Here is a 26,559-nt window from a genome sequence, read left to right on the forward strand (position 1 = left end):
AAGACTATTTTCCATATTATATATTTTTTTTACAGTTTTTCTATAGCAAAACCTTTTTACATTAGATTTGTTATGCCCTAATATTTCCCAGTGTGGTGGCTCAGTAAACCATGTTGCTGGCACCCTAAATAGTTACATGCCTATACACTAGTTGGTACATTTCTCAGCAGCAGCTTCAGCCCCTACTGAGCATGCTCCTGAGCTCGGTCACAGGGCAACTTTTAAAATGTGATATTTTAGTTGCTGGTGTTTCTATGCTGTGGCTGAGAAATGTATCAATGAAAGTATCAGTTTGTAACAGTTTAGAAGGTTGGCCAAATCAACTCTGAATCAGTAGGTGTGTGTGAGCATAAACTACTATACAACTACAACAATGCCTACGAAAATTAGGGTTTGTATTTTGTATCATTATCCAGTTGGATCCTCTGGGGGGTATTTGGCACAAAGATTTTCAATTAGGTGTAACAACTCCCAGCAAACTACACTTTATCTGTTGTTGTTGCTGAGATTTGGGCAAAGCCAAGCCTGAAAGAGCACAGGTTAATAAGAATTGCCCAGCCGATGAAAAACATACTGCCATATACAGTATAACATTTAATCTACAGGTTGATGCGGTGCGACAGGATTGCCAGAGTTGCTTTCTTATTTCACAAGTCCAACATTTGTGTCAGTCTGCATTACCCCTCTGCTGTGCTGAGCAAATATGAAAGCCCTTGCGTATTATGGCTGGGGGTAATAACACATTCTAAAGAGGACTCTAACTGGAAGTGGCTTATAAGTACTTTTGGAGCAAGTTGGGTTAGGCGCCCCTAAAGTTTGAGTATAAGATAAGTAGTGATGAGCAAAATTTTTCTGCCATGTTTTGGCACGAAAATGACGGGCATAGACTCCAATGGTTAACAAAATTCCGGCGGAGGCGGCACAACAAAATTTTTTTTGACACACAGCAATTTTTTTTACCCATTGGAGTCGATGGCTGTCATTTTTGTGTCCAAAAATATTTGTCACCCATAGACTTCAATGCAATGGGAGAATTATCACGGTTTCGTGAATTTTCGGCAAAGCAAAACGGGTCATATTCGGCCATCACTATTCACGAGGTTTCTGATTGGTCAGTGCCCCACTAGACCCACTTACACCTCCTAGGCCCCCAGCACTTTCATGTTTGCTTTCTCCTGTAGTTATACCCCAGCTGAAAAGCCTAATTCCCAAAAGAAACACATCTTTACACCTTGCCTATATATGAGGTCATGAGGTGCTGGTATCAGTGTGGTGGCACCGGGCAACCTGGGTGTTAAGACTTCGTGGCCTGGCTGTGGATGGAAGCCTGGTGGGGCCATTATACCAACACCTTTTTCATGGAGAAGACATATAACCATGGTGTTTAAAGGAGAAGGAAAGTCGTTTCACACTTGGGGGTGCCAAATGTTAGGCACCACCAAGTGAATATATTTACTTACCTGAAACCCCGGGCAGAAAACTGCACCGGCTGGGGTTATTCCAGTGAGCAGCACGGAGCGATCCTCTTCCAGCTTCTTTCTTCTTTAACTAAAAAGTCGGCTATTTCATTCTACTGCCCATGCGTCTGCCCCGGGAAATTTGAAGAAAGAAGGAGCCGGAAGAAGATCGCTCAGTGGTGCTCACTGGTATAACCCCGGGCCGGTGCAGTTTTCTGCTGATAGGAGCACCAGCCCGGGGTTTCAGGTAAGTAAATACATTCACTTGAGGGTGCCTAACATTTTGCACCCCCAAGTGTGAAATGACTTTCCTTCTCCTTTAAACCAAACACAAATACATTCTTTAGTACTCTCACTGACAAGCTCAGTCCTTGCCCTTGCTTGGGTCAGCGCCTTATGTGCCTTTAAATCCAGACTTTTATGTGAGCCCAGCAAGTTATTTGAAATACCATTACCCATTAGCTGCATCCGGGCGCACGGCATGAAATAAATGTGAAGATAGCTTCTTTTTAAGATGCCCTCAGGCTGCTTTTTCTTTTTGCGACTGCAGAAGTCCCAATCCATTAAATCTCCAACTTCTTCTCTTTAATGAGCTGGAGCCTCTTGTGAGCCGAGATACAATCCCCCAGTCAGCAGCCTTGTGTGTAGACTCTTCTACGGACTCTGCCCTACTGAAGGGTGTCCTTGCACTGACCCCTCGGGACAAGCTTTCTTCAGCACATATCTTTTCAATACATATTTTTATATCATTCCAGATCAATTTTACTAGAATAAAAATTGAAAACTATAGGGGGGAAATAAGGGATGCAAAACTGATCCCCTCAGGGTTAATGCACTTTCCTATTACTTATTGCATGTCAGCATTCTGCATCTTGCACTGGATTCAAAATCTGGCACAAGGTGCAGATGGTCTTTAGTTATGGCAGGAACAGGGTCGGACTGGCCTGACGGGACACCGGGAAAAAATCCGGTGGGCCCCGGCCTTTATGGGCCCCTGCCGGGCCAGCCCCTCTCCCATTCTCCTGGCCCTACCCAATATATAAAGAATGACCTACACATTAAAAATGAAGTTAAATGAATGGCCTCCAGCAATGAAAGGGGCAGGGCTGTCTTTACCATATAGGCACTCGAGTAACCGCGCCTCAGATGCCAGTTTTATATGGTACATTAAGGGGCAGATTTATCAAGGGTCAAGTAGTAAATTCAAATTTGAATTCGAATTTTCGAATATCAAAATTCCCACATTCAAATTGTAATCTCCCAGATTTATCACGCCTCGACCGTGGAAGCAGCCCTAATTTAAATATTCGCCACGTCAAACCTGCCGAGTTCATGTACAAGTCAATGGAAGAGGTCCGCTGAGCCATTTGGAGATGTTAATAGCCTGTTAATCGAATACGAATACAATTCGGAACCATTCGATTGAATATAAGCCATTCAAATTTTTTTGTTAAATAACCTACCAGTTGAATGGTGAGTATATTCGAAAAACTCTAAAACTTGCAGAAAATACCCCCATGGCCACCAGATTCTCCCTGGTTATATCCAATAGGGGTGGGGATACCCGAAAGCAATTGGTGCATGTGAAGTATACAATTTGCACATGTGCCAATCGACCGCCGAGACGGAGAGGCAAGGACTAGTACCTAGGGAACATTAGACTGGAAGAGGGCACAGGTCAGTTAACAATTTACAGTGCTCAATTCAAGGGGCATCCTACAGGTCTCTGCGGCTACTTACACAATGCACCATGCAGTCTTTAAAGTGCAAAAAAATGGCAAATGTGGCCTTTACTTTTTTGCAGTTTCCATTGTGTAAGTAGCCGTAAGCCTCTGAGCTTCTTTTTGGAGTGCACAGATCTACAGCATGTCTCGAGCTCTCCATCCAAGAGTGATGGGCAGGGGGAGTTAAGGAGTGTCAGGAGGTGCAGCCCACATCTGCGCACCTTAGTGCTCTAGCACTTGAACGCCAGGTATTGTAAATAACCCCTTGACAGTGTTAAAGGATAAGTAAATCTTTTCAAATAAGTGAATGTAAAACTGATGAGGGTGCTATTCTAAGTACTTTTGCAATGTACATTCATTATCATATCATTTCTCCTGACAACTTCCTTGACTATTTGGTGGTCAGAATGGTCAGAAAATGACCAGCAGGTGGCGCTGTTGTAACAAAATGAATTTATGTTAACAGTACATGAATCCTTTAATATCTTGAAATGTAAAAATAAATAAATAATGAATGTACATAGCAGAAGTGCTTAGATTTTACATTCACTTATTTTTAAGGTTTACTTATCCTTTAAAGTAACAGCTTGCCCATTTTGACCCCTTCATACAGTACATTTGGCTAAATCACACTGATCCCATCACTTGGACCTCTGGGCTAATGATAGAATCTTACTGTGGCCCAATTCAGACCTGTTGGAAGAATACTCTTTTATAGGCCCATGTACAGTGTCGGACTGGAATACCATTGGCCCACACAAAAACCTTAGATCAGGGGCCCACCGTAAAACCTTAGACCAGGGGCCCACTCTCAGTTCTAATATTCTTCATCTCCTCAATCAACCTCTATTCTCCTAGTTTGTTTTCTTTACATACTATAATCTATTATTCCATCTATTAAGCCTCTTTGTTCTCATAGAAATAGGGAATAGCCATGAAATAGGCCAAATGTTTAGCAGCATGAGGGGCCACTGACACCTGGGCCCACCGGGAGTTTTCCTTTTATCCCTGTGGGCCAGTCCGACACAGCCCATGTATAGCATGCTTTATTGTTGTACCTTGTAGGAATGTACCAAATCCGAAACATTCGGGAAAGTTTTTGCCAAATACGGAACAGAATCCGAATCCAAATTTGCATAAGCAAATTACAGATGGGAAGGGGAAAACATTTTTTACTTCCTTGTTTTGTGACAAAAAGTCATGCGGTTTACATCTCCGCCCCTAATTTGCATATGCAAATTAGGATGTGGATTTGGTTCGGCCAGGCAGAAGGATTCGGCGGAATCCTGGCCGAATCCAGAACCGAATCCTGGATTAGGTGCATCCCTAGTACCTTGCCCTGCAGTTGGCCATCTTGAACCCGTGAGCAACATTCAGAAGAAAAAAGATTTGGGGAGCAACACAAGCATGAAAAGTGCTGTGATTGGCCATTTGGTAGCCTCTATGTGGATTGTCAGCCTACATTGAGACTCTGTTTGGCAGTGCACCTGGTATACAACCAAAACTTGCCTGGAATTCAAAAATAAGCTCCTGCTTTGAGGCCACTGGGAGCAACATCCAAGGGTTTGGAGAGCAACATGTTACTCACGAGCTACTGGTTGGGGATCACTGCTGTAGAGCTTACAGCTGCCACCCCTGTTTCCATCCCCTCTGAATCTGGAAACTCACCTGCCCCGACAGTCCTTGGTATAGACTATAGATAATTACACGTCAAGTTATTAGCTTTTTTTGGTCTGTATCACTCTCTTCTCATCCTACATTCCTCATGCAACTTTGCGTGCAAATACATGCGCCGACTTCTAAATACTACTAGCACTACATGATGTTTGAGAGGAAAAGGCAGCAGAGAAGGGTATGGATCAGCAAAGGCCTGGAATGACGTGGGTGGTGGGTGCCAAAATGTTCTAATTTGGTTCTCCTTCTGCATTCAGCCACAAATAATGCTAACCTGAATGCAGTGACAATTACATTACCCATAATCCATGGGTAAATTAAGTGGGCGTAATGAAGTTAGTGCATGTGTATGGTTACATGCCATATATTTATATTTATATAATTACAGTAAGTGAAGAATTTAGGAACAAAGTGGCATGTGAACTATTAAGCCATTTTATAGGGCCGACCAATATAAAGGGTCTTTCATTTCTATATGTTGATCCTAAGGAAGCAACTCTACCACTGCGCCCCTTTTTTCATCTCAAAATTCTTATCCAATGGAGTCTATGCCGGTGCTACTGGAGATGGTTCTATCTTGGCAGCAGGCAGAGCTCAGAAAAATTCCTTTGAAAACATTCTACCGACCAGACATATACAACGCCTTACTCCTGCGCTTTTTCTCCAGGCGGCGGAGGCGTTTCTCCTCCCTGAGCCGGGCCTCTTCTGCCTCTTGGTGTTGACGGCACTTGTGGAAGTTCTCTACCACCACCCCTACGAACATGTTGAGCACGAAGAAGCTGACGATGAGGAGGAAGGAGATGAAGAACAGAAGCATCCATGGGTTGTGGTTTTTGACTGGCTGTGGCGACAAGAAATGGGGAAAAAAAATTTACATTTGCGATATAGGAGGAACAAAGTTGTTAAGCAGGGTCAATCCACTGCTAAACTCACCCCATGTTACTATTATGTATCTAAGACCCATAAATCATTAAAGGGAGGTACCATATTATTTGCTTTGACCCTTTTAGTGCCATGAATAATCTATGGTGCCCACTTACACAGACTATAATGCCAACACTACTTCCTGCTTTTCAGCTCTCTTGGTTTCCACTGATTGGTTACCAGCCAGTAACCAATCAGAGACTTGAGGGCACATGGGTCATAACTGTTGCTTTTGAATCTGAGCTGGATGCTAAGAATCAATTTCAAACACACTGAACAGTTATGTCCCATGTGGCCCCCCTTCAAGTAGGGATGCACCGAATCCACTTTTTTGGATTCGCCAAACCCCCGAATCCATGGTGAAAGATTCGGCTGAATACCGAACCGAATCCGAATCCTAATTTACATATGCAAATTAGGGGTGGGAAGGGTAAAACATTTTTTACTTCCTTGTTTTGTGACAAAAAGTCACACGATTTACCTCCCCGCCCCTAATTTGAATATGCAAATTAGGATTTGGATTCGGTTTGGCCTGGCAGAAGGATTGGGCCGAATCCTGCTGAAAAAGGCCGAATCCTGGCCGAATCCTGAACCTTACTAACTCAGAGTTAGAGATCTGAAAAGCAAGAAGTAGTGTTCTGGCTATTATGTTACACATCCAGTCACTCCAGCCTTTATACATTACATTTTTGATTAACTAACTATATTAGATTTATATATTATTTTTTTTATTTTATTTTGCACAGCCTATCTATTTACCCAGTTTTTATTTTTACACTGAACTGTTCCTTTAATAGTGTGCCCTTTCCAGATCACATCCGCCGTGTTCTGCTTGACTCTCTGGTTGGAGAAACACGAGGCAAATAGACTTTGCGAATAACTGAGGCTGTTGGTACCATTTATATAGGAAACATAATAACTCTGCAGTGGTAAAGCACAAAGCCACAAACACTCTATTGTTATTCTTCTCCGAAGCACTGTCACACTGATACACACACGTGTTTGTCCAACCGCAACCAACAAAATGGATGTGAATGACTCACAATAGAGATTTCTACCCTGGGAGGTCAGAATTACGCTCAACCTGTGACTCACGCAGCTACAGTACACGTGCCATCATAAAGCAGCAGGCAGGAATGGGTTAAAGGGGAACTATCGCGAAAATGAAAATTTAATATAAGCTTCCTCATACTGAAGTAAGAAACTTTCTAAATACAATCAATTAAATATTCTGCATTGTTTCTGAAATAATCAAGTTTATCTTCACTATTCCTCTCTCAGCATCTGTTTCTGATTCTGTTTCTATCTTCATGCAGCAGTTGGGTGTCAGATGAATGATCCAATATATCTTACAGGAGGGTCTCCTTTTGCCTAGAAGATGTATTAGAGCTCACTCTGTTAAATTCACCAGGCATCATTAGAGCTCACTCAAATAACTGATTCCAGTACAAACAAAATCTAACAAAATAACTGCCTTTTGCACAAATTCTGCATGTAGAGAGACACGATGTCTGGTGATTTTAATAAAGTGAGCTCTAATACATCTTCTAGGCAAAAGGAGCCCCCCAATAAGATATATTGGATCATTCATCTGACACCCAACTCCTGAATGAAGAGAAACAGATGCTGAGAGAGGGATAGTGAAGATAAACTTGATTATTTCAGAAACAGTAGAGAATTTTTATTTGATTGTATTTAGAAAGTTTCTTATGTCAGTACAATGAAGCTACTATTACATTTCCATTTTCAAAATAGTTCCCCTTTAAAAGAGACACCTTTGTTACCTGAACATCTGTGGCAACAGCATCCAGGCCGTCGTACATGATATTCACCCAACCATCTTTGGAGGAGAGGACAAAGAGCGACATCAGTGCCTTGGGGAGAGACAGGAACATGTCATGAATATCAGGATCTTATGCCCCCAGATAAAAATGATAAATCACAGTAATTAAAATTAAATTCCAAATTGGAGGCAAAAGCAGTGAAAAGATGTTCTGCTATATAATACACAGGAAGAGGAAGAAAATCACACAGGGTTACAGGTCAAACATGACATCACGTTGCTTAGCAACAATAGACCCTCCCTGCATTAAGTAACATCCACTGGAAGGGACGGCTTCGCTCACAGCGCAACACTTCACCAGGTGTAGATTCTCCAGGACAGCTCGAATTCACTTAAATCCCTAGTTGCGTCCAGGGAGCAAAGTTGCGCTAATGTTACTGCACCAAGCGAAGCAAAGCGAAGTTGCAATAGCGCTGCCTAATTTGCATACGGCGGAAAGTTAAAGTTGAATGGACGTATATGTTGCAGCAAATACATTACACTACACAAGCCGGGAAACCTTAATAAAATAGAGTTGTTATATTGCCCTACACATGAGCCCAGTGTATAGTTTATGTGCCCTATGTTAGGAAATGTAGGGGGGGAACCCGGTTACCCCCAAAAAAATGTACAATATTTTTCAGGCTTAAAAAGGAAAAGTCGCCAGCGTTTTTTGGGAAAAAATTTCAACTGTTTTTTGAGGAAGTCCTATCAACTCTATCGCACTTCATCTGATCTGAGGTGGCGAAGGCAAGTCTGGTACAAGAAGTAATGTTCAGCAAAATGCGCATCTTAGTGAAGTTGCGTAGTTACGTCCATACGTCAGAGCGCAAATTTGCCAGGCGTTAGGGAGCAAAGAGACTAGAGTCTATCTCCTTCGCTAGTGAAGTTACGCCAGCGACCATTAGTAAATCAGCGAAGTACAGAAATAACGTCACGCTGGCGAATTTAGTTAGTCAGTTCGCCCTTTAGTAAATTTGCCCTGAACAATATCTGTCTGTTATTTTTCAACAGGGAGTGGCTGGGGTAGATCAGGATTGTGACTTTGTGTAAATGGGGCATTCATTTGCTGGGGCCCCATTTTACTTGTTGGCAGCCCTGGGTTCCCACCGCAACGGTCCACAAACATTCACTTCAAAACAGAAGTCTGCAATTCTTTTACCTAGAGGCACATTTATCAAAGGTCAAATTTCAAGCTCATGTGAGTTTTTAAAAACTCCCATGAACTAGAAATTCGACCAATCGAAATTTATAAAAAAAAAATCGAATTTTCACAACACAGGTGAATAGGATTGGCCAGAAAACTCGAATCGAATTCGAATCAAATTTGGTTTGAGTGTTAAAAACTCGATTCGTGTTTTTTCTCCGAACCTGAATGTCAGGAAGGCTGCAAACAGCTTCGAATTGATCCCAGGATGCCTTCCATTGACTAAAACAGCAACTCGACAGGTTTTAGGCGTCGGATAGTCGAATTTGAGTTCTTAAAGGGCCAGTGTATGATAAATCTTGAAACTCGAATTTTTAAAAAAACTCGAATCGAATTTTAACAGTTCCCTAGTCGAATCTGACAGTTTTGGCCAAAGAAAAAAACAAAAATTTGAATTCAAAATTCGATTTTGCAATTTGACCCTTGATAAATCTGCCCCGATTTGTTCTTGGGGCTAGGTGTTGCTGCCTTGAGCCAAGGGGAGGGTTGTTTTCAACACCCTCCCCTTGGCTCAAGGCAGGTATAAAAGGGGAGGAGATTTAAGCTGATAAAGTGAGGTGGTGAGTAGAGGGGCCAGATAACCATTTTGTTTTGTAACATCCACTTCAAAACCTGCTTGCCTTTTCTTGTGAAACTCTATGGTCACCCAGAACTCCTAGTTCCTATGGATCCAAATGAGTCTCCCCTACATGGTAGCTCTCGGTCATTTTAGTTCTAGAGCAGCTGTCAGTGTTACTACCTACCTGGCCCAGGTTATCAAAATTGTACTTGCGCCGCACCCACTTGTAACGGGCCCGGGTGCACTCTGACCTGTTGGTGATGTTCCGTGTTTCTAGTCCTTCACAGTAGTAGAACTTGCCTTTGAAAAGCTGCAACAAAGAAGATCATAAAGACCATATAGAGTATAGACACATGATACAGAAGTTAAAATACACCCAAGCACCTTTAGTTTCACCTCAAACTGTGGTGCATTCATTGGTGAATCCTTATGCATCTCATGGATACTCTTTGTAGGGCTAGGGGGTGCAAGTGAGCATGGGTGTGAGTTTTAGGGATGGATAATATTCCCTATATATTGACAAAGACCCTACCTCCTATCTCCCATTAGCTGAGATGTTCTTGTCTAAGGTACCCCTTGCCTTCAGTGCTACAAAGCTTTTAATGCATTAGCATAGACTTTCCTACTGATCTTGCACCTCACCAAACAAACACACCCAACCTTCATTGCTTCATGCAACCTTTCCCCAAAATGCGTCCCCTTCTCCTCCCTATTATTACCTGTACTCCAAGAATGCCAAAGATGATGAAGAAAGCGCAGCAGATAAGGACGATGTTGCCAATGGGCCTCAGTGAGGTGATGAGAGTCTCAACCACCAGCTTCAGGCCTGGGGCTCGGCTGATAACCCTGGGAAGGGAAAAAGTCATTAATTATGGGTGCGTGTTATTGGTTTGTGATGTACTATGGAGAGAAACACGGTGGCAAATTTTGCACCCATTCCCATGGATGTTGAGATCCTCCTCTTCTATCTAATACGCAGTCTTCACTTTTTGTTACCCTACGACTCCCAGCATGCTTCACTCATCAGAACATTGCATGATGACAATTCAATAGCAGCTGTAGGTCAGCTCTAGTTTTGAATACAACATTGTGTAACTAGAAGCTAATAATACTTCCACTGCCCCACTCCCAGGCCCACGGTGGCCCGGACAAGCCAAGGTCACAATCATTAGGAACAAATCTTAACTCAGTGCAGCCTCTAACATCTCAGAGGGACAGGAATGCTCTTTTACATCAGGGTTTTGTGGGGTGAATGATCCAACTGTCCCCTGAGTATACAAAAGTACTCTGTCTCTGCCGTGGATGATGGCAGTTGCTCAGGCACATTAGTCACATTGCGAGTGTGATGTTTTCCCTGTTTCTCCATTGAACCGACGTCACTCTCCGTGGGTTTGGGAACAAACATTTTAACAACTCCAGGAGATGCCAGTGCTGATTTATATATGCTCAGTGTTTTTATATCAAATGAAACCCCAGTCAAGGGAAGGGAAATATATGTTGGGAGTTTATTAAATACAGGGGTGGCGAGGCGGGGGTAAGGGTTTATCTGCCACTGTGCAATGCACCATATACAATGATGCCTTATTATTACTGCCAAATATACCACAGCACATTACAGTGATTATACTTTCCATCAGTCCCTGCCCCAGTGGAGTTTACAGTTAGGGTTGCCACTAATGCTCAGCCCAATACCAGCGGGACCCACGGATTAACCCATGGGTCGGACGGTTTTGGGCTGACCTTGCACCCCCTTTTGTGGGTGGCAATCAAACTGAATCCAATCCTAATTTGCATATGCAAATTAGATGTGGGAAGGGGAAACATTTTTTAATTCCTTGTTTTGTGACAAAAAGTCACGTGATTTCCCTCTCCGCTCTAATTTGCATATGCAAATTAGCATTCGGATTCAGTTCGGCCAGGCAGAAGGATTTGGCCGAATCCGGATCCTGCTAAAAAAGGTCGAATCCTGGCCAAATCCTGAACCAAATCCTCGAGTCAGTGCATCCCTACTTTGAGGGTATACTGGTGTATTTATATAGACCTTTCTGATAAAGTGTACTTAACTTTAACCTTTCCTACTCCTTTAACTGTTGTTAGACTACAACTCTATGACAGCCAGAGGCTGAACAGAAAAGTCCCTGTTTGTGGAAAAAAACTGCTGTAACTAAAACACAGTTGAATTCCTGCTTTATTATACTGGTTGTCTCTGTCTTTTGCAATGATAAAGGTATTGTCACTTCTGCCATTTACATAGTTAGTTACATAGTTAAATTGGGTTGAAAAAAGACAAAGTCCATCAAGTTCAACCCCTCCAAATGAAAACCCAGCATCCATACACACACCCCTCCCTACGTTTAATTAAATTCTATATACCCATACCTATATTAACTATAGAGTTTAGTATCACAATAGCCTTTGATATTATGTCTGTCCAAAAAATCATGCAAGTCCCTCTTATAGTCATTAACTGAATCAGCATCACAACATCACCCGGCAGTGCATTCCACAACCTCACTGTCCTGACTGTGAAGAACCCCCTACGTTGCTTCAAATGAAAGTTCTTTTCTTCTAGTCTAAAGGGGAGGCCTCTGGTACGGTGATCCACTTTATGGGTAAAAAGGTCCCCTGCTATTTGTCTATAATGTCCTCTAATGTACTTGTAAAGTGTAATCGTGTCCCCTCGCAATCGCCTTTTTTCCAGAGAAAACAACCCCAACCTTGACAGTCTCCCCTCATAATTTAACTCTTCCCTCCCTCTAACCAGTATAGTTGCACTTAGTCTCTGCACTCTCTCCAGCTCATTTATATCCCTCTTAAGGACTGGAGTCCAAAACTGCCCCCATACTCCAGATGAGGCCTCACCAGGGACCTATAAAGAGGCAGAATTATGTTTTCATCTCTTGAGTTAATGCCCTTTTTTATGCAAGACAGAACTTAATTTGCTTTAGTAGCCACAGAATGACACTGCCTTCTTTGAGTGATGTTCCACCCTCTCTCTATATTTTAGTGATATGTATATAAGAACTTATGCTTAATTAGGCATGACTGGCCCTTTAAATACCCCCCATACCCGATCACATTAATAATTCAATTACTTTTCATGTTCCACAAGACATGTTTCTCCTGGAAACATTAAAAGCATATTTCTTCCGACGTGGCAGCCCCTGCTACTCACTTTAGTGGATAGGAAGCTTGATGCTAACAAATTGACATTAGTGTAGTGCAGAAAGGTCTGGCTGAGAGGCATGTCTCGCCCCTGACAATAAAATTACATGCGTTATGTCACTATACAATGCAGGGATGAAGAATCCTATTAGAGGAGGAGGAGCGCTGGTGCCAGGAAAGGAAAAATGCTTACAACATGTTATTAGGTAGTGGAAACCAGCAGTGCACCTGTGCCACAGTGATACTGTAGAAGTGCAGTCTCTCTCCATTACTGACTCACTTTCAACTAGACGCAACTGAAATAGGGATCCAACGAGTTTTGTCCAGTGGGACAATAACTGATAACTAGTATAAGTTTAAGGGGCCCTTAACTGATTTTGCTGTGGGCCCCAGTAACAAATGGCGAGGGCCTGCCACCCCCAGAATATGAGGACAAAAAACTATTTAAAGGAGAAGGAAAGGCTAAAATTATGTAAGCTTTATCAGAAAGGTTTATATAAATACACCACTAAACCTTCAAATTAATGCTGCTCTGAGTCCTCTGTCAAAAGAAACACAGCATTTCTTTCCTTCTATTGTGTACTCATTGTGTAATCTGTTTCAGACTTCCTGTTTTCATCTTAAACCTCCAGGGCTAGGGCTTGAGCATGCTCAGTTTGCTCCTCTCTCCCTCCTCCCTTTTCCCCCTCACTCCCTCCTCCCCTCCCTGCTGTAATCTGAGCCCAGAGCTATGAGTGAACAGCGAGAGACTCAGGCAGGAAGTGATGTCACACCAAGCTGATATGGCTTCTAGAGAGTTTCTAGAGCTGTTTACTCAGGTATGGTAAAACATTCTGCAGAATAAATGTAGTGTAATAGCTTGCAATATTGCGACAAATCTATTGGCAATAAAATGCTTTGGTAGCTAAAACAGAGCCTCATGTAGGCTACCAGTCCACATAGGGGCTACCAAACAGCCAATCACAGCTCTTATTTGACATCCCCATGGACTTTTTCATGTCTGTGTTTCTTTCCATCTGTGTGTGGCTCACAAGTAAAAAAGTTTGGGGACCCCTGCAGTATAGGATAACAATGTCCCCAGAAACACATCAATCATCAGGCACATATAGAAAAACAAAACCACTTGGAAAGCCTATATATATATATATGTGTGTGATGGGCATGCATTTTTTATCCTATCTGTTTAAGGTTAGATTCAATCCCATTAATTCCTACATTCCCAAAGTAGGCAGCTGTCAGACATTGAGTAGTCTACATTCAGTGTATCCATTGCTTCCATTGTAGTGTTCCTTTAATTTTTGCATACAACTTTATTTCAACATAAATTACCTAAGTGGGCGCAGAGTCCGCAACAGCCTCAGTACCCGCAAGATTCCAAGAATCTTTGCCCCCCCGGCAGAGGCAAGAGACACGATGATATCGATGATGGAAACAAAGACGAGAACCCCATCAAGCACGTTCCAACTGCTTTGCAGGTAAGTGTTCTCCCCGGAGACGAAGCCCAGGGCCACCACCTACAGTGATTAACAGAGTCAGCACTTAGGCTTCATTTTAGGCCTTACATAAAAACTGGTACCCACTATTTCCTTCATTTTAAATGCACCAGTCAGGAAGAGGGCAAAAGACAGCAATTTTCATGGAAAACCTTAAACAGGACATTGGCTTCTAATAACAAGTGCAACGTTTAATATCTGCTAGTGTGCTATTTTAATATCAAGCAATCCAAACAAAAAATCCAAACAATGAGACAAAACTATTACCTTGATTGTCATTTCTAAAACAAAGATTGCAGTAAAGATGTAGTTGGAGACACTTAAGAATATCCGTTCCTGAAACAAGAAGAATGATATATGAAGCCATACTAGCTTTGTTTGAAACAATTATGAAATACTGTATCTGGAGAAGCAGCACCAGCAGTCTTTTCTTTTAATAGAAAGAGCTATTCTCTATCTTTATTGCCCCCTATCTATCAGTTAAGAGCTAGGTCTAGTATCTCACCCAACTTCATAAGATAGGTTTAATTTAGAAAGAAATCAAATCTGAGGAAGCATACCAGGCTATTGGAGTCAATGTCAGGTCGTTCAAGTGCAATGGTGATGCAATTTAAGAAGATAAAGACAAGAACCACGTGGTCAAACATCTTGTGGGCAATGACTTTTTGGCACATCATTCGGAACCTTTTCCAAGAAAGAAGAGTATTAAAAGGATAGTCATACATTATTATGTAAACCAAAGCAGTTACTAGCATTTGGCATCATAATTCAATTAAAAGATGATAATGTTGATGGTTTTATAGGAATGTGCCTTACTGGTTTTGAGGCGAGAACATGTAGAGGGACCAGTCTTCATGCGTCTTACACCATGTAGGTTTGTATGGCTCCAATATCTTTCGAATCCGGAAACAGTAACTCTGAAAAGACAATGAATGGTTGAAATGTAAAGCTTGAGTCTATGGGGCAAATTCACTAAGCGCCGAAGCGCCTAACACTAGCATCCATTCGCTAGCGTTGGGCATTTTCGTTACTTCGCAAATTCACTAACGAACGCTGGCGTAAATTCGCTAGTGTTACTTCGCACCCTTACGACTGGTGAATTTGCGCAACGGGCGTAACTACGCAAATTCACTAACGCGCGCATTTTTCTGAACGCTACCTTTTACACTAGACTTCCTTCGCCAACTCAGACCAGGCGAAGCGCAATAGAGTAGATAGGGATTGCTTCAAAAAAAGGTCAGATTTTTTCTAAGTCCCAAAAACACTGGCGTTTTTTCTATATTATGGGTGATAGGCTGAAAAAGATCGAAATATTTTTTTGGGCTCTCCCCTCCTTCCCCCCTACATTTCCTAACTCATGGCAACTTAACTATACAGTGGGCACATGTGTAGGGCAAAATAAAAATGTTATTTGATGTTTTGAAGGTTTCCCAGGCATTTGTAGTGCTGCTACATATTCCTCCATTGAAATTTGAATTTGGCGCCGTATGCAAATTAACCATCGCTAGCGTAACTTAGCTTCGCTTAGTGAATCAACGCTAGCGCAACTTCGCAACCTTACACTACCCCTGAGCGCAACTTCGGATTTTAGTGAATTTGCGGAGCGCTGGCAAAACTGCGCCTGGCGAAGTGTGGCGAAGTGCAGCGAAGTTACGCCTGGCGCAACTACGAATCTTAGTAAATTTGCCCCTTTGAATCATGGCTTGCTTATCATTGGGATCCAAATCCCTGACGTATCTTTAGATTGACCAGAAAAGCCTAAAGAAAGCTAAAACTGGTTTGCAGTTCGGATCTGATCAGCAATGCACTTGCTGTGCTTTAAAACTCAGTGGAAGAGATTTATTCAATGGGGTGTTCCATGAGATTGGAACATTTAGGAGTGAAACTAGTTTTCCTTCCCAAGATTCCTTCTGCTTTATGTGGTCATTTGCATACCAGAACCCACATACCCAAGATTAAATACAGGTCACCTATTGAACAGGGGTTAACAGAGAAGTTGACGAGTTTAAAAGATGTATGAATCAAAGAAATGCTCTCCAGCTGAAATATTAGTATATTTCCATTACACCCATTAAAAAAAGGATAAGTTTGCCTTTAACTGAGCTAATTAGCCACAATAGCTACTGTTAAAATCCGCTGTAATTACCATAACTCTTATCACCGTGATATCAAGATAAAGGACTTGAACGTTAACTGTATCTGCATATAAAATGTAATTGCAAAATGTTTTGTGCAATAGGAAAATCCGTTAGCATTAATGAGATGCAAAGATGAGGATAGTATTGCAGGAAGAAAGGGTCTGTATACAGCTTTATGTATTCAGCTTCCCACAGGGATCGTTAGCACGGCAGTTACACCATGTTAATTAAAAACACAGTGCACCGTTGGAAGGATTATATCAGATAAACTCTTTCTATAATCTGTTCATGCTATAGTCATGTCTCTTTCGGTAAGCCTTATTAACAGAGGGTGAATTTGTTTATCTTCCTGCTCATTAAAACACGTTATCCAAAAATCCATCAGCCACCCAACCCCTATATGGAATTATAAGTAATCTACCGATGAGATGGCCAGATGTTCTTAGAATGCCAACTTTACTAGTACTAAAGTTACCATTCAATTCATACTGGAACACCTAGGGCCCAGCAGAGAACCGGACATGGAGGGCACACTATTACAACAAATGCATGTAGTGCTAAATCTCATAGGTATCATTTCTATGGTGTCCCACTAGGGCCAGGGTTCATCAAAAGTTCTTTTGGTGCTAGATCATGGATCATCTACTTCAGGGATCCCCAACCTTTTGAACCTGTGAGCAACATTCAGAAGTAAAAGGAGTTGGGGAGCAACACTAGCATGAAAAATGTTCTTGGGGTGCCAAATAAGTGCTGTGATTGGCCATTTAGTAGCCCCTATGTGGATTGTCAACCTACATTGAGGCTCTGTTTGGCAGTGCACCTGGTTTTTATACAACTAAAATTTGCCTCCAAGCCTGGAATTCAAAAATAAGCACCTGCTTTGAGACCACTGGGAGCAACATCCAAAGGGTTGGAGAGCAACATGTTGCTCACGAGCTACTGGTTGTGGATCACTGATCTACTTTATGGAGTAGATCAAAGTATGGTTTGAATTGTGGCTACCAGATTTTTGTGGTGGAGCAAGTGGATTGAGCATTCCAGAAAAAAGTTAGGCAGGGGAGTGGCTTAATCAGATCAAAACTCAAGCAAGGATGGTTTTCTTTTTAAACAGAAACATACACACTTAATGGAAAACAGACTCACGTCTTCTATGTCGTCTTCATAATCCAACGGGTCCTCCCTATGTTTCTCCACCCGCACAAACAGATCACTGGGCACGTGCATCATTTTCCCATTGCAGTCTTGATAATCCGAGGGAACCATGGCCAAAGGGCTGACACTTAGGGAATGACGTAATGTGGGCACCTGCAGGAAATCGGGGATATCCAAAGAACCTCTCGTGTCCAGAGAACCTGCCCTGCGATGGAGAGATACCCTTGTCACTGGGCTTGACTTGCAGTCATCGGAGTCATCATCTGTGCTTCCCTTTCCTTCACCAGAGAGTAAGGACTCCCTTTCCCCTGACTGGCTCTTTTTTTTGATGCTTGGAGCTCTTCCCAGACTGTTCCAGCTTGAGCGACGGCTCCCCCAGTTGCTGTAAGTGCCCCAAGGGGTACAAGGTGTGCTGCGTAGACTGGTCTGAAGAAAGAAGGAAGGAAGTACCAATTTAGCACACAAAGGTGAAAGAAGCTATACTTTTCAGAATTAAATGGATAGAGGAATTAACAAGAAAGGGTCAAGAGGCAGCACAGCAATATTAGAATGTTGGACCCTTATGCCTGCTCGCAAGACTTTTAGTCACCTCAACTTGTTAATCATCTGATCTGTCCTATGTTCCCCAGATCTGAACTCTGTCAATCAGATTTTTAAGAAGCCTTGATGAGCACTTCCATCTGCCTTGTTGTTATTCTGGCCAAGATGACGTTCTCCATGGCAATACCCGGCAGTAAGAATTTTGACTTTGCTCTTGGCCAAAATAAGCTACATTAAAATGGCCCACTGCAAAATGTCACATCAAATTACTGAGGAATGAAGGTAAATAGAGCCGGTTGGATTCACTGATGGTTAATATTGGTATTAGAGTTGGTAGCCTTTTGCATCTGTCCAACTCAAAATGTAACCACATCTCATACGGAATTGTTCAGATATGTCTCAGGGTGAGAGCAAGGACTGCATTAGGCAGCAGGGATAGCTCACAGCCAATGTTTACTAAAACCACAGGACAAGAGCGAAATGGCCATCGCTATCGGAAACTCACCAGAAATACAATCCACAAGGACATCACCAATTTACTAACAGGTGTAGAAGACAATTCATAAGCAAAAGACCTTTTACTTGCCCTATCATTTTTGCTCAGGCGAACGATCGTTACTCACTAAAGTGCAAATTTTACATCTGAACCGTATCTCCTTTGTATCTGAACATGGCAACCAATGAGATTTTTTTTTTTTTTTAGATTGACCTATACTAGATATACGATGAGATGAAGTTACATCCTCCTCAATCTTATGTCAGTGACATCATATCCTGTACACCGAAATGTCATAGAAGTTCTAAAAAACGCTGGTGTTTTTTCATATTTTAAAGCGGGATTGCCTAACTATTAAAAATTTATGTGTTCATTTTTTTTTTACCAATTTGAGGAGCATGCCCCATTTGTTTTAGGGTGGGTTTATGTCTAGGGCCCTAGAGGATCTCTTTTGTTTTTATTTTGCTTCCTTGTACATTTGTAATAATACGTGGCCACTTCAAGCATTTGCACCAACAGGGGTGCTTCGCCAATGAGGCGAGTTGAGGCTCTCGCCTCAGGCGGCAGCGCCCCACTAGGTACCAGGGGCAGCAAAAATACTGCTCCTGGTACTTTAAGAGTGAATTTCAGGGGGAGGGGGGGCAGCAGCAACTGCTGCTGCCTCCGGTGGCGGAGGGGCCAGGATCGCCCCTGTGCACCAACATCTCTAATAAAGACATATATGTGTTCCCGCCCTATTGAAATTGAACTAAGTTAGGCAGGAACGAATATTAGTGAAAGTTCGCTATGAAATTCTTGCGGTGACTAATTAACTTTAACTACAGAGACGCAACTTTGCCTTTTAGTGAATTAGCGTAGTGGTAGCAATTTTAAGCCTGGCGAAGTGGAGCGAAGTGTGGTGGAGCTTTCGTGAATCTCGTTGGGTGTACCAGGCTTTACATTAAAACTATTACCAAATTACCTTCCCTAAAGTTTGCACAAAGTCAGGTTACATAATTTGGATTTGGGCACAATTTCTCCTCCCCGTTGCTATCAACACAAAATACCATCCTTCCAAGACTGCAATTTGCTTGGAAAGGTCAAGAAAACGGCATAGAGGTTTTCTATTAACGCCTATTCAGATGCAAAGTGAAAACTAAGTGATTGAATTAAATGTGTTTTTCAACAACAGTGGCAATTTATGACAAGCCTTGTAGTACCGACTAATGTGTAATCCATCTTGTTAATCACCGTAGCAAATGGAAGCAGGAGCTGTTTGCTGAGGAAGTGGCAGGAGAAGTAAGATGTTGCCTCTTAATTAATAATAATCCATGTAATTGAAAGGTAACGTTTGCATGCAAAGTGTTGCACTTAGACAACATTTATATGCATTCATGCATTTGTATGCTCTCTTAACCTTAGGTAAATAAGCTGGTGGCACACAGGACTAATCAGATGGTATGGGTGGGTAGAAGTGAGATTGTTATGTCTACAAGATGAATAGACAGCATCATCTACTATGTATTCATATGGAAGATATACTTATTTCTGTAAGTGGGGGTTAGCTTCTATATTGTTATCAACATACAGACAGAAAATAGAAAGGTCATGTAGCAAAGCAGCGGCTGAAGTTAAAAGAATCAATTCATCAGCCTTTTAAAACACCCAAGCAAATAATGAATATAGAAATATACTGAATGTACTGAACAAATCCCAAACTCACCAAAGACTTCTGATCGCAGATTGATGGGTCCATCGAGACGTTACTTTCCCTCCTTGAATCACCAAATGGATGAGATGAATCCATGCAAGGGGAGCTCTTTGGTGTGGGCATTGGGGTGGCGGCTGTGCGCATGATTATAGGAGGGGGCATGGAACTTCGAGGGTCGAGATGCCCGTTTGGTGTTACTGCGAGGGAGTACATCTTTAGTTCTGGGGGAAGAAACACACAATGGGGTAGATTCACTAAAGGGCGAAATGGCCATAGGTAGCGAAAATTTGCCAGAAATACCATCCGCAGGGACATTGCCAATTTACTAACAGGTATAGAGGACAATTTCAGTAGTGAGAGAGGTAGCAAAGTTTTGTGCCCTTTCGCCGGGAGAATTTTTGCTCTGGCGAACAATCGTTACTCCGCAAATTCACTAAAGTGCGACTTTTCCATTAAGTTACCACTTTTGCCAGAGTTTCCTTCTTCCTTTTTATACTTTTTTGTAATTGTATAATATTTGGCCCCTGATGAAGACCACTCATGTGGTCGAAACGCGTAGGGCGACCTGTCTAATAAAATTATTTTTTTGTATTTATAAGACTGAGTGTGCAATCCTTAAATTTTTTGAGTTGATACATATCAGGAGGCTTCTTTTGGGCGGCCCCCCTAGGTATCAGCACCTCAGCATTTGTTTTTGGGTGTGCGCCTTCTAAACTGCAATTTTGTCCTTCACCAGGTTAGACCTGGCGAACTGATAAGATGAAGTTACATCTTCCTCAATCTTATGTCAGTGACATCATATCCTGTAGCCCGAAAACTTATAAAAATTAAAAAAAAAGTGGGATTGTGTTAAAAAGTTGTAACTGTCAAATATTTTTGTTTTAACCATTTGAGGGGCGTGCCACATTTGTTTTAGGGTGGGCTCATGTCTAGGGCATTAGAGGATCTCTTTTGTCTTTATTTTGCTTCCTTGGACATTTGTAATAATAAGTGGCCACTTCAAGCATTTGCACCAATAAAGACATATATATGACCTATATTTACCCGCCTTATTCAAATTGTCCTAAGTGTAAGTGTACTAACAAAGTTTTGCTAGGCAGAAAGGAACATTAGCGAAAGTTCGCTATGAAATGCTCCTGCTGACGAATTTATGTCAGCAAAACTTCGCCAGCATTCGTCTTCTCAGACTCAACTTTGCACTTTAGTGAATCAGCGTATTGGTAGCAAATTAGCACCTGCGCAAAGTGTGGCGAAGCCTACGCAGGTGAAAATTTGCCCTTTAGTGCCCCATGGAATCAGTTCCACCTGCATAATTGGTAGGGATGGGCGAATTTTTCCGCCTTGATTCACCGCAAAAATGCCGCCCATAGACTTGTATGGCGTTGTGCGTCGCCGCCTGACAATTTTTTTTGACGCCTATAGACTTTAATGGGTGTCAGCGACATTTCGCTTTTTGGCGAAATGAAACGAGTCAAATTCGCCCATCCCTAATAATGGGTTATATTCATGTCTATCTATCTATCTATCTATCTATCTATCTATCTATCTATCTATCTATCTATCTATCTATCTATCTATCTATCTATCCATCCAACTATCTATCTATCTATCTATCTATCTATCTATCTATCATCTATCTATCTATCTATCTATCTATCTATCTATCTATCTATCTATCTATCTATCTATCTATCTATCTATCTATCTATCTGGTAGGGTGTCTAGGTAGGATGTTCATATATTATATATCTACAAGAACAATGCATATTCTGTAAATTATATCATATATTTCATCAGGTATAATCTGTGTTCAGTATTGTCCTTTGTGACACAAGACTCAATGAAACAATATATATATATATATATACTCCCATGTGTAAAATATAAGGATATTAGAAGTCACCTAAGAGGTCGTTAACAGGTATGTAAGCACTCGGCCTTCAGCCTTGTTCTTTTATATGGTCATAGAACACTAAGTAACTTATAATAACCTTATATTTCACAAAGGATACTTTATTCAATCACACAACGATCAGGGATGTCCACACACCAATTCCTCTCGCTGTAGTGTAACTACAACTCCCAGCATTTGGCTATTGAGGAATGCTGATTAAGGCTGTAGATAAACACAAGCTGGAGGAACGCATGCCAGTACAATAGTACAGAATTATAAGGAACCAAGGATTCTTCTCAGCACCTGCAGCACGAAGCTCCTTTAGTTTCTCCAGGTCTTCATCAAAGTTGCCCGATGCCTTGTCCTCCTCTGTATCCGACCTTGTTGCATCCCCCTGGAGTCGAAAAAAAGGGATTAAAGACAAATATCAAAGCTGTTCTGGTGCCTCGCTTAGATGTCAACAAGAATATTTTCTGTGTTTGTAGGATAAAGCATCACTAATCCATTTCATACAACACTGCTTGTACTTAGATTGCCGGAATAGGTCTGCCCAAGATAAAAAAAGCCTGTCTCCTCCATAAATCATTGATTTTTCTGTATTTTCTGGTAAATACCTCATTACAACAAAATAGGCAAAATGTAATGTTCAGGAAGAGCTCAGTGTAAAAAAGTTATGCCATAGCATAATAGTCTCACATTTGGGTGTGATCTGTTAAATACATAACTGATAATCTTAGTGGACACACAGCTGCAGATACTGCTCATATTGCTAATGTCACAATAGCCAGTAACGTCACAATGGTCATTTATAAACATCCAAAACATTCCAATGTAACTCCCCCCCCAAATGTTATCAATTGCTACCCTCTTTGGCGTATAAGGGTATCAGTAGTGACACCCATTTGCTAGTGCCTATAATGAGTCTTTTCAATGACTGATTGATTTATTGGTTTTTCTTATTGATTGGTATGGGTAGTGCACCTAGGCAAAACTTAGTGTCTTTTTTACATATGGGGGGTATGACCTTTACCTCTACATACGCCCAAACCAGCTCCAACCAGCATGACTGACCAGGAGAATCAGAATACTGTATATTTTTTTACAACGTGCTAAATATCAGTATGCAAGAGCAGATCTTCAGAGATAAAGAATGATCATTTATTGTACAGGTATGGGACCTGTTATCCAGAATGCTTGGGACCTGTGGTTTTCAGGATAATGGATCTTTATGTAATTTGGGTCTACTAGACAATTAGCAAACATTAAATAAACCCAATAGGCTGGTTCTGCTTCCAACAAGGATTAATGAAATATGAGTTCGGATCAAGTACAAGCTACTGTTTTATTATAACAGAGAAAAAGGAAATCATTTTAAAAAATGTGGATTATAATGGAGTCTATGGGAGATGGCCTTTCCGTAATTCGGACCTTTTTGGATAATGGGTTTCCAGGTAACAGATCCCATACCTGGAGTTATATAAAAGATCAAATGGGCGATGGGATGCCAGCAGACGATTTCTAGGAAAAAGAAGTTTATTTTGGTCACTGGGCGTATGAAGGTTCTCAGCATCTATCTTTACATCCAGTGATGGGTGAATTTATTCGCCAGGCACGAATTTGCAGCGAATTTGCGCGATTCGCCGCCAGCGAATAAATTCGCAAAATGCCCGCGAAAAAAACGGGCGCCGGGGTCAAAAATGAGATGCTGGCGACATTTTGCAAATTTTTTTCCGTTTCGCGAATTTCGCTGGAAAATCGCGAATTATCCGGCGAAGCGAAACGACTCAAATTCGCCCATCACTATTTACATCCTATAAGTCAGTAATGTCAAACTGGTGGCCCTCCAGCTGTTGTGATCTGCTGTATCAGCTCTCCCTGAAAGGGAACGTGATGTGCGCAAAATCACAAAGCAGTTGACAAACAATTCACTTAATTTCAATGTTTCTATAATTTTTTAAAAAACAGCTGAAAATAGTAAAACAGCACATGGAGCAAAACTGGATGACACCAGTCAATGGTGGTCAGTTCTTTCTAAACATGTAAGGAAGAAGGAGAACAGAGCTGAAGGACATCACTAACATTAGCAAAGTAACTGTGAGACCTCATACGAGGCTTTAAGAGCTGGATTTTTTAGTGTTTACATATCCTGAAACCCTGTACTGCTGAACCCCAAATCTCTCCGCAACCCACTGATGGCAATTGAGGTGCTGCTGGAAATCCTAGTTTGGCAATACCAGGAGGAATGAAGATTTGGGTTCCCTGATTTTTCTCTTCTTCAGTTTTTTTCAGTTTTCTGGATGTTCCACTGTTTTTATCCTAAATTCTGAGTTTGGGAACCCTCTGAGCTCACAAGCTATATTTACTTCCACAAATCAAATGTCAGCAAGACCAGAACAAGGTCAATAGCACATAGAGGTATGGGACCTGTTATCCAGAATGATCGGGACCTGGGGTTTTCCGGATAACGGATCTCTCCATAATTTGGGTCTTTATGCCTTAAATCTACTAGAAATTCATTTAAACATTAAATAAACCCAATAGGCTGGTTTTGCTTCCAATAAGGATTAATTATATCTTAGTTGGGATCAAGTACAAGCTACTGCTTTATTATTACAGAGAAAAAGGAAATCATTTTTAAAAATTTGGATTATTTAGATAAAATGGAGTCTATAGGAGACTCTATAGGAGCCATTCCGTAATTCAGAGCTTTCTGGATATCGGGTTTCCAGATAAGGGATCCTATACCTGTACTTTATATATATATATATATATATATATATATATATATATATATATATATATATATATATATATATATATATATATATATATATATATATATATTGGATCCATTATCTGGAAACCAGAAAGCTCAGCATTAATTCAAATAATCCAAATTTTAAAAAATAATTTCCCTTTTCGCTGTAATAATAAAACAGTACCTTGTACTTGTTCCAAATGAAGGTATAATTGATCTTTATTGGAAGCAAAACCAGCCTATTGGGTTTATTTAATTTTTACATGATTTTCTAGTAGATTTAGGGTATTAAGACCCAAATTACGGAATCATCCATTATCCAGAAAACCCCAGGTGCCGAGTATTTTGGATAACAGGTTCGATGCCTGTATATATATATATCTATATATATATCACTCTTTATATAAATATATATATATATATATATATATATATATATATATATATATAAATAACGTCCAAACATCCGCACTCAAGCCGGTCTTTCTTTGATAGGGTCAGAAACGTTAGGTACACAAGTATGATCATTAAAGCACTATGATTCACCTACTATATATTACCCACAATCCCACTGCATTGGGTGGGTCTGGCTCACATGGAGAACTGCTTAATCCTATGTTTATAAAGATTCACGCCCTTCAGTAATAAGTAAGACATCGTTATCCCATCACTTTTAACACTAATTGGAAGCCTAAAATTGCAGATTTTTTTCACATTATAATCTGAACGTACTAATGAAATTCGTGAAAACGTAAAAAAAATTGATGACAACTAATTTTTCGACCTTTTTTTCCCTTTTAAGTATGAAATGAAGACTTGGGTGAGGATAATGGGATCACGTAGACTATAAAATAACAGCCCACCCTTCTCCAATGCATGAAGGTTACTGGGAAGCTGAGCTCAACATTTGGCAAAAAGAAAATCCCTGTATGCAGAATAAAATGCTCAGCATTATCGGAAAGATTCGAAAGTGGTTGGGGCGGGGAATTGATTTCCAGGAAGCACTATCATTTTTTATTACCCATTTTCTAGCTTCATTTCAGCACAATAATTCAATGAACAGTCAGACATTACTGTGCCAACCACTCAACGTCCCATCTCATGTGAATATAGATGACATGGATATATCATGCATTTTATTCACATTTTTTTTCTTTTTATCCTTCTCTTGAGTTGGGAATCTGCCATCGAACCAGATTAGTATTCAAGAAGCTGCTATAACAAAGAAACTCTTGCCCTTACACATTTTACAAGGATAAAGATGGCCACACACAAAGAGACCATGTTGGCTGAGACTTGAGCCTGAGACTTGACCAATAATAATCCAAATGCATCAAATTTAATACACTGTGAACTGAAAATCTGGTCAGTCTATGCCTCTCATTATTTATGTTTGAAAAGTCATCAACTAAATGGAAGAATTGTGTAGAAACTAGGGGGATTATTTATCAAAGGTCAAATTTTAGAATAATGTGATTTTTTTTAAACTCTCGAAGTAAAAAAACTTCGAATTTCGAAGTGTTTTTTTGGCTACTTCGACCATCGAATGGGCTACTTCGACCTTCGACTACGACTTCGAATCGAATGATTCGAACTAAAAATCGTTCGACTATTCGACCATTCGATAGTCGAAGTACTGTCTCTTTAAGAAAAAACATCGACCCCCTAGTTCGCCACCTAAAAGCTACCGAACCCAATGTTGGTCGAAGGATAATCCTTTGATCAAAGGATTGAAATCCTTCGAAACGTTCGATTCGAAGGATTTAATCGTTATTCGATTATTCCTTCGATCGTACGATCGCAGTATTTGCGCAAAATCCTTCGACTTCGATATTCGAAGTCGAAGGATTTTAATTCCCAGTTAAT

At 41.0% G+C, this 26,559-nt stretch overlaps 1 protein-coding gene across 3 annotated transcripts in view; it reads right to left on the reverse strand.

Moving 5' to 3' along the window:
• Positions 1-26,559, reverse strand: part of LOC108702319 (voltage-dependent T-type calcium channel subunit alpha-1H-like) — a 164,424-nt gene that overhangs the window by 34,445 nt on the left and 103,420 nt on the right. For 2 of the 3 annotated variants that reach the window (XM_041577896.1, XM_041577894.1), the window contains exons 13-23: positions 22,239-22,329; positions 20,054-20,262; positions 17,307-17,741; positions 14,842-14,942; positions 14,586-14,709; positions 14,293-14,361; positions 13,862-14,046; positions 10,087-10,213; positions 9,552-9,677; positions 7,564-7,653; positions 5,483-5,696 (exon numbers count right to left, since the gene is read on the reverse strand). In XM_041577896.1, the coding sequence (XP_041433830.1) occupies positions 5,483-5,696; positions 7,564-7,653; positions 9,552-9,677; positions 10,087-10,213; positions 13,862-14,046; positions 14,293-14,361; positions 14,586-14,709; positions 14,842-14,942; positions 17,307-17,741; positions 20,054-20,262; positions 22,239-22,329 (1,771 nt within the window). The remainder of the gene's footprint in view (positions 1-5,482; positions 5,697-7,563; positions 7,654-9,551; positions 9,678-10,086; positions 10,214-13,861; positions 14,047-14,292; positions 14,362-14,585; positions 14,710-14,841; positions 14,943-17,306; positions 17,742-20,053; positions 20,263-22,238; positions 22,330-26,559) is intronic. The other variant, XM_041577897.1, reaches the window with a different exon arrangement.

This window comes from Xenopus laevis, chromosome 9_10S (genome assembly GCF_017654675.1).
Source record: "Xenopus laevis strain J_2021 chromosome 9_10S, Xenopus_laevis_v10.1, whole genome shotgun sequence".
In the NCBI taxonomy this organism is placed as follows: domain Eukaryota; kingdom Metazoa; phylum Chordata; class Amphibia; order Anura; family Pipidae; genus Xenopus; species Xenopus laevis.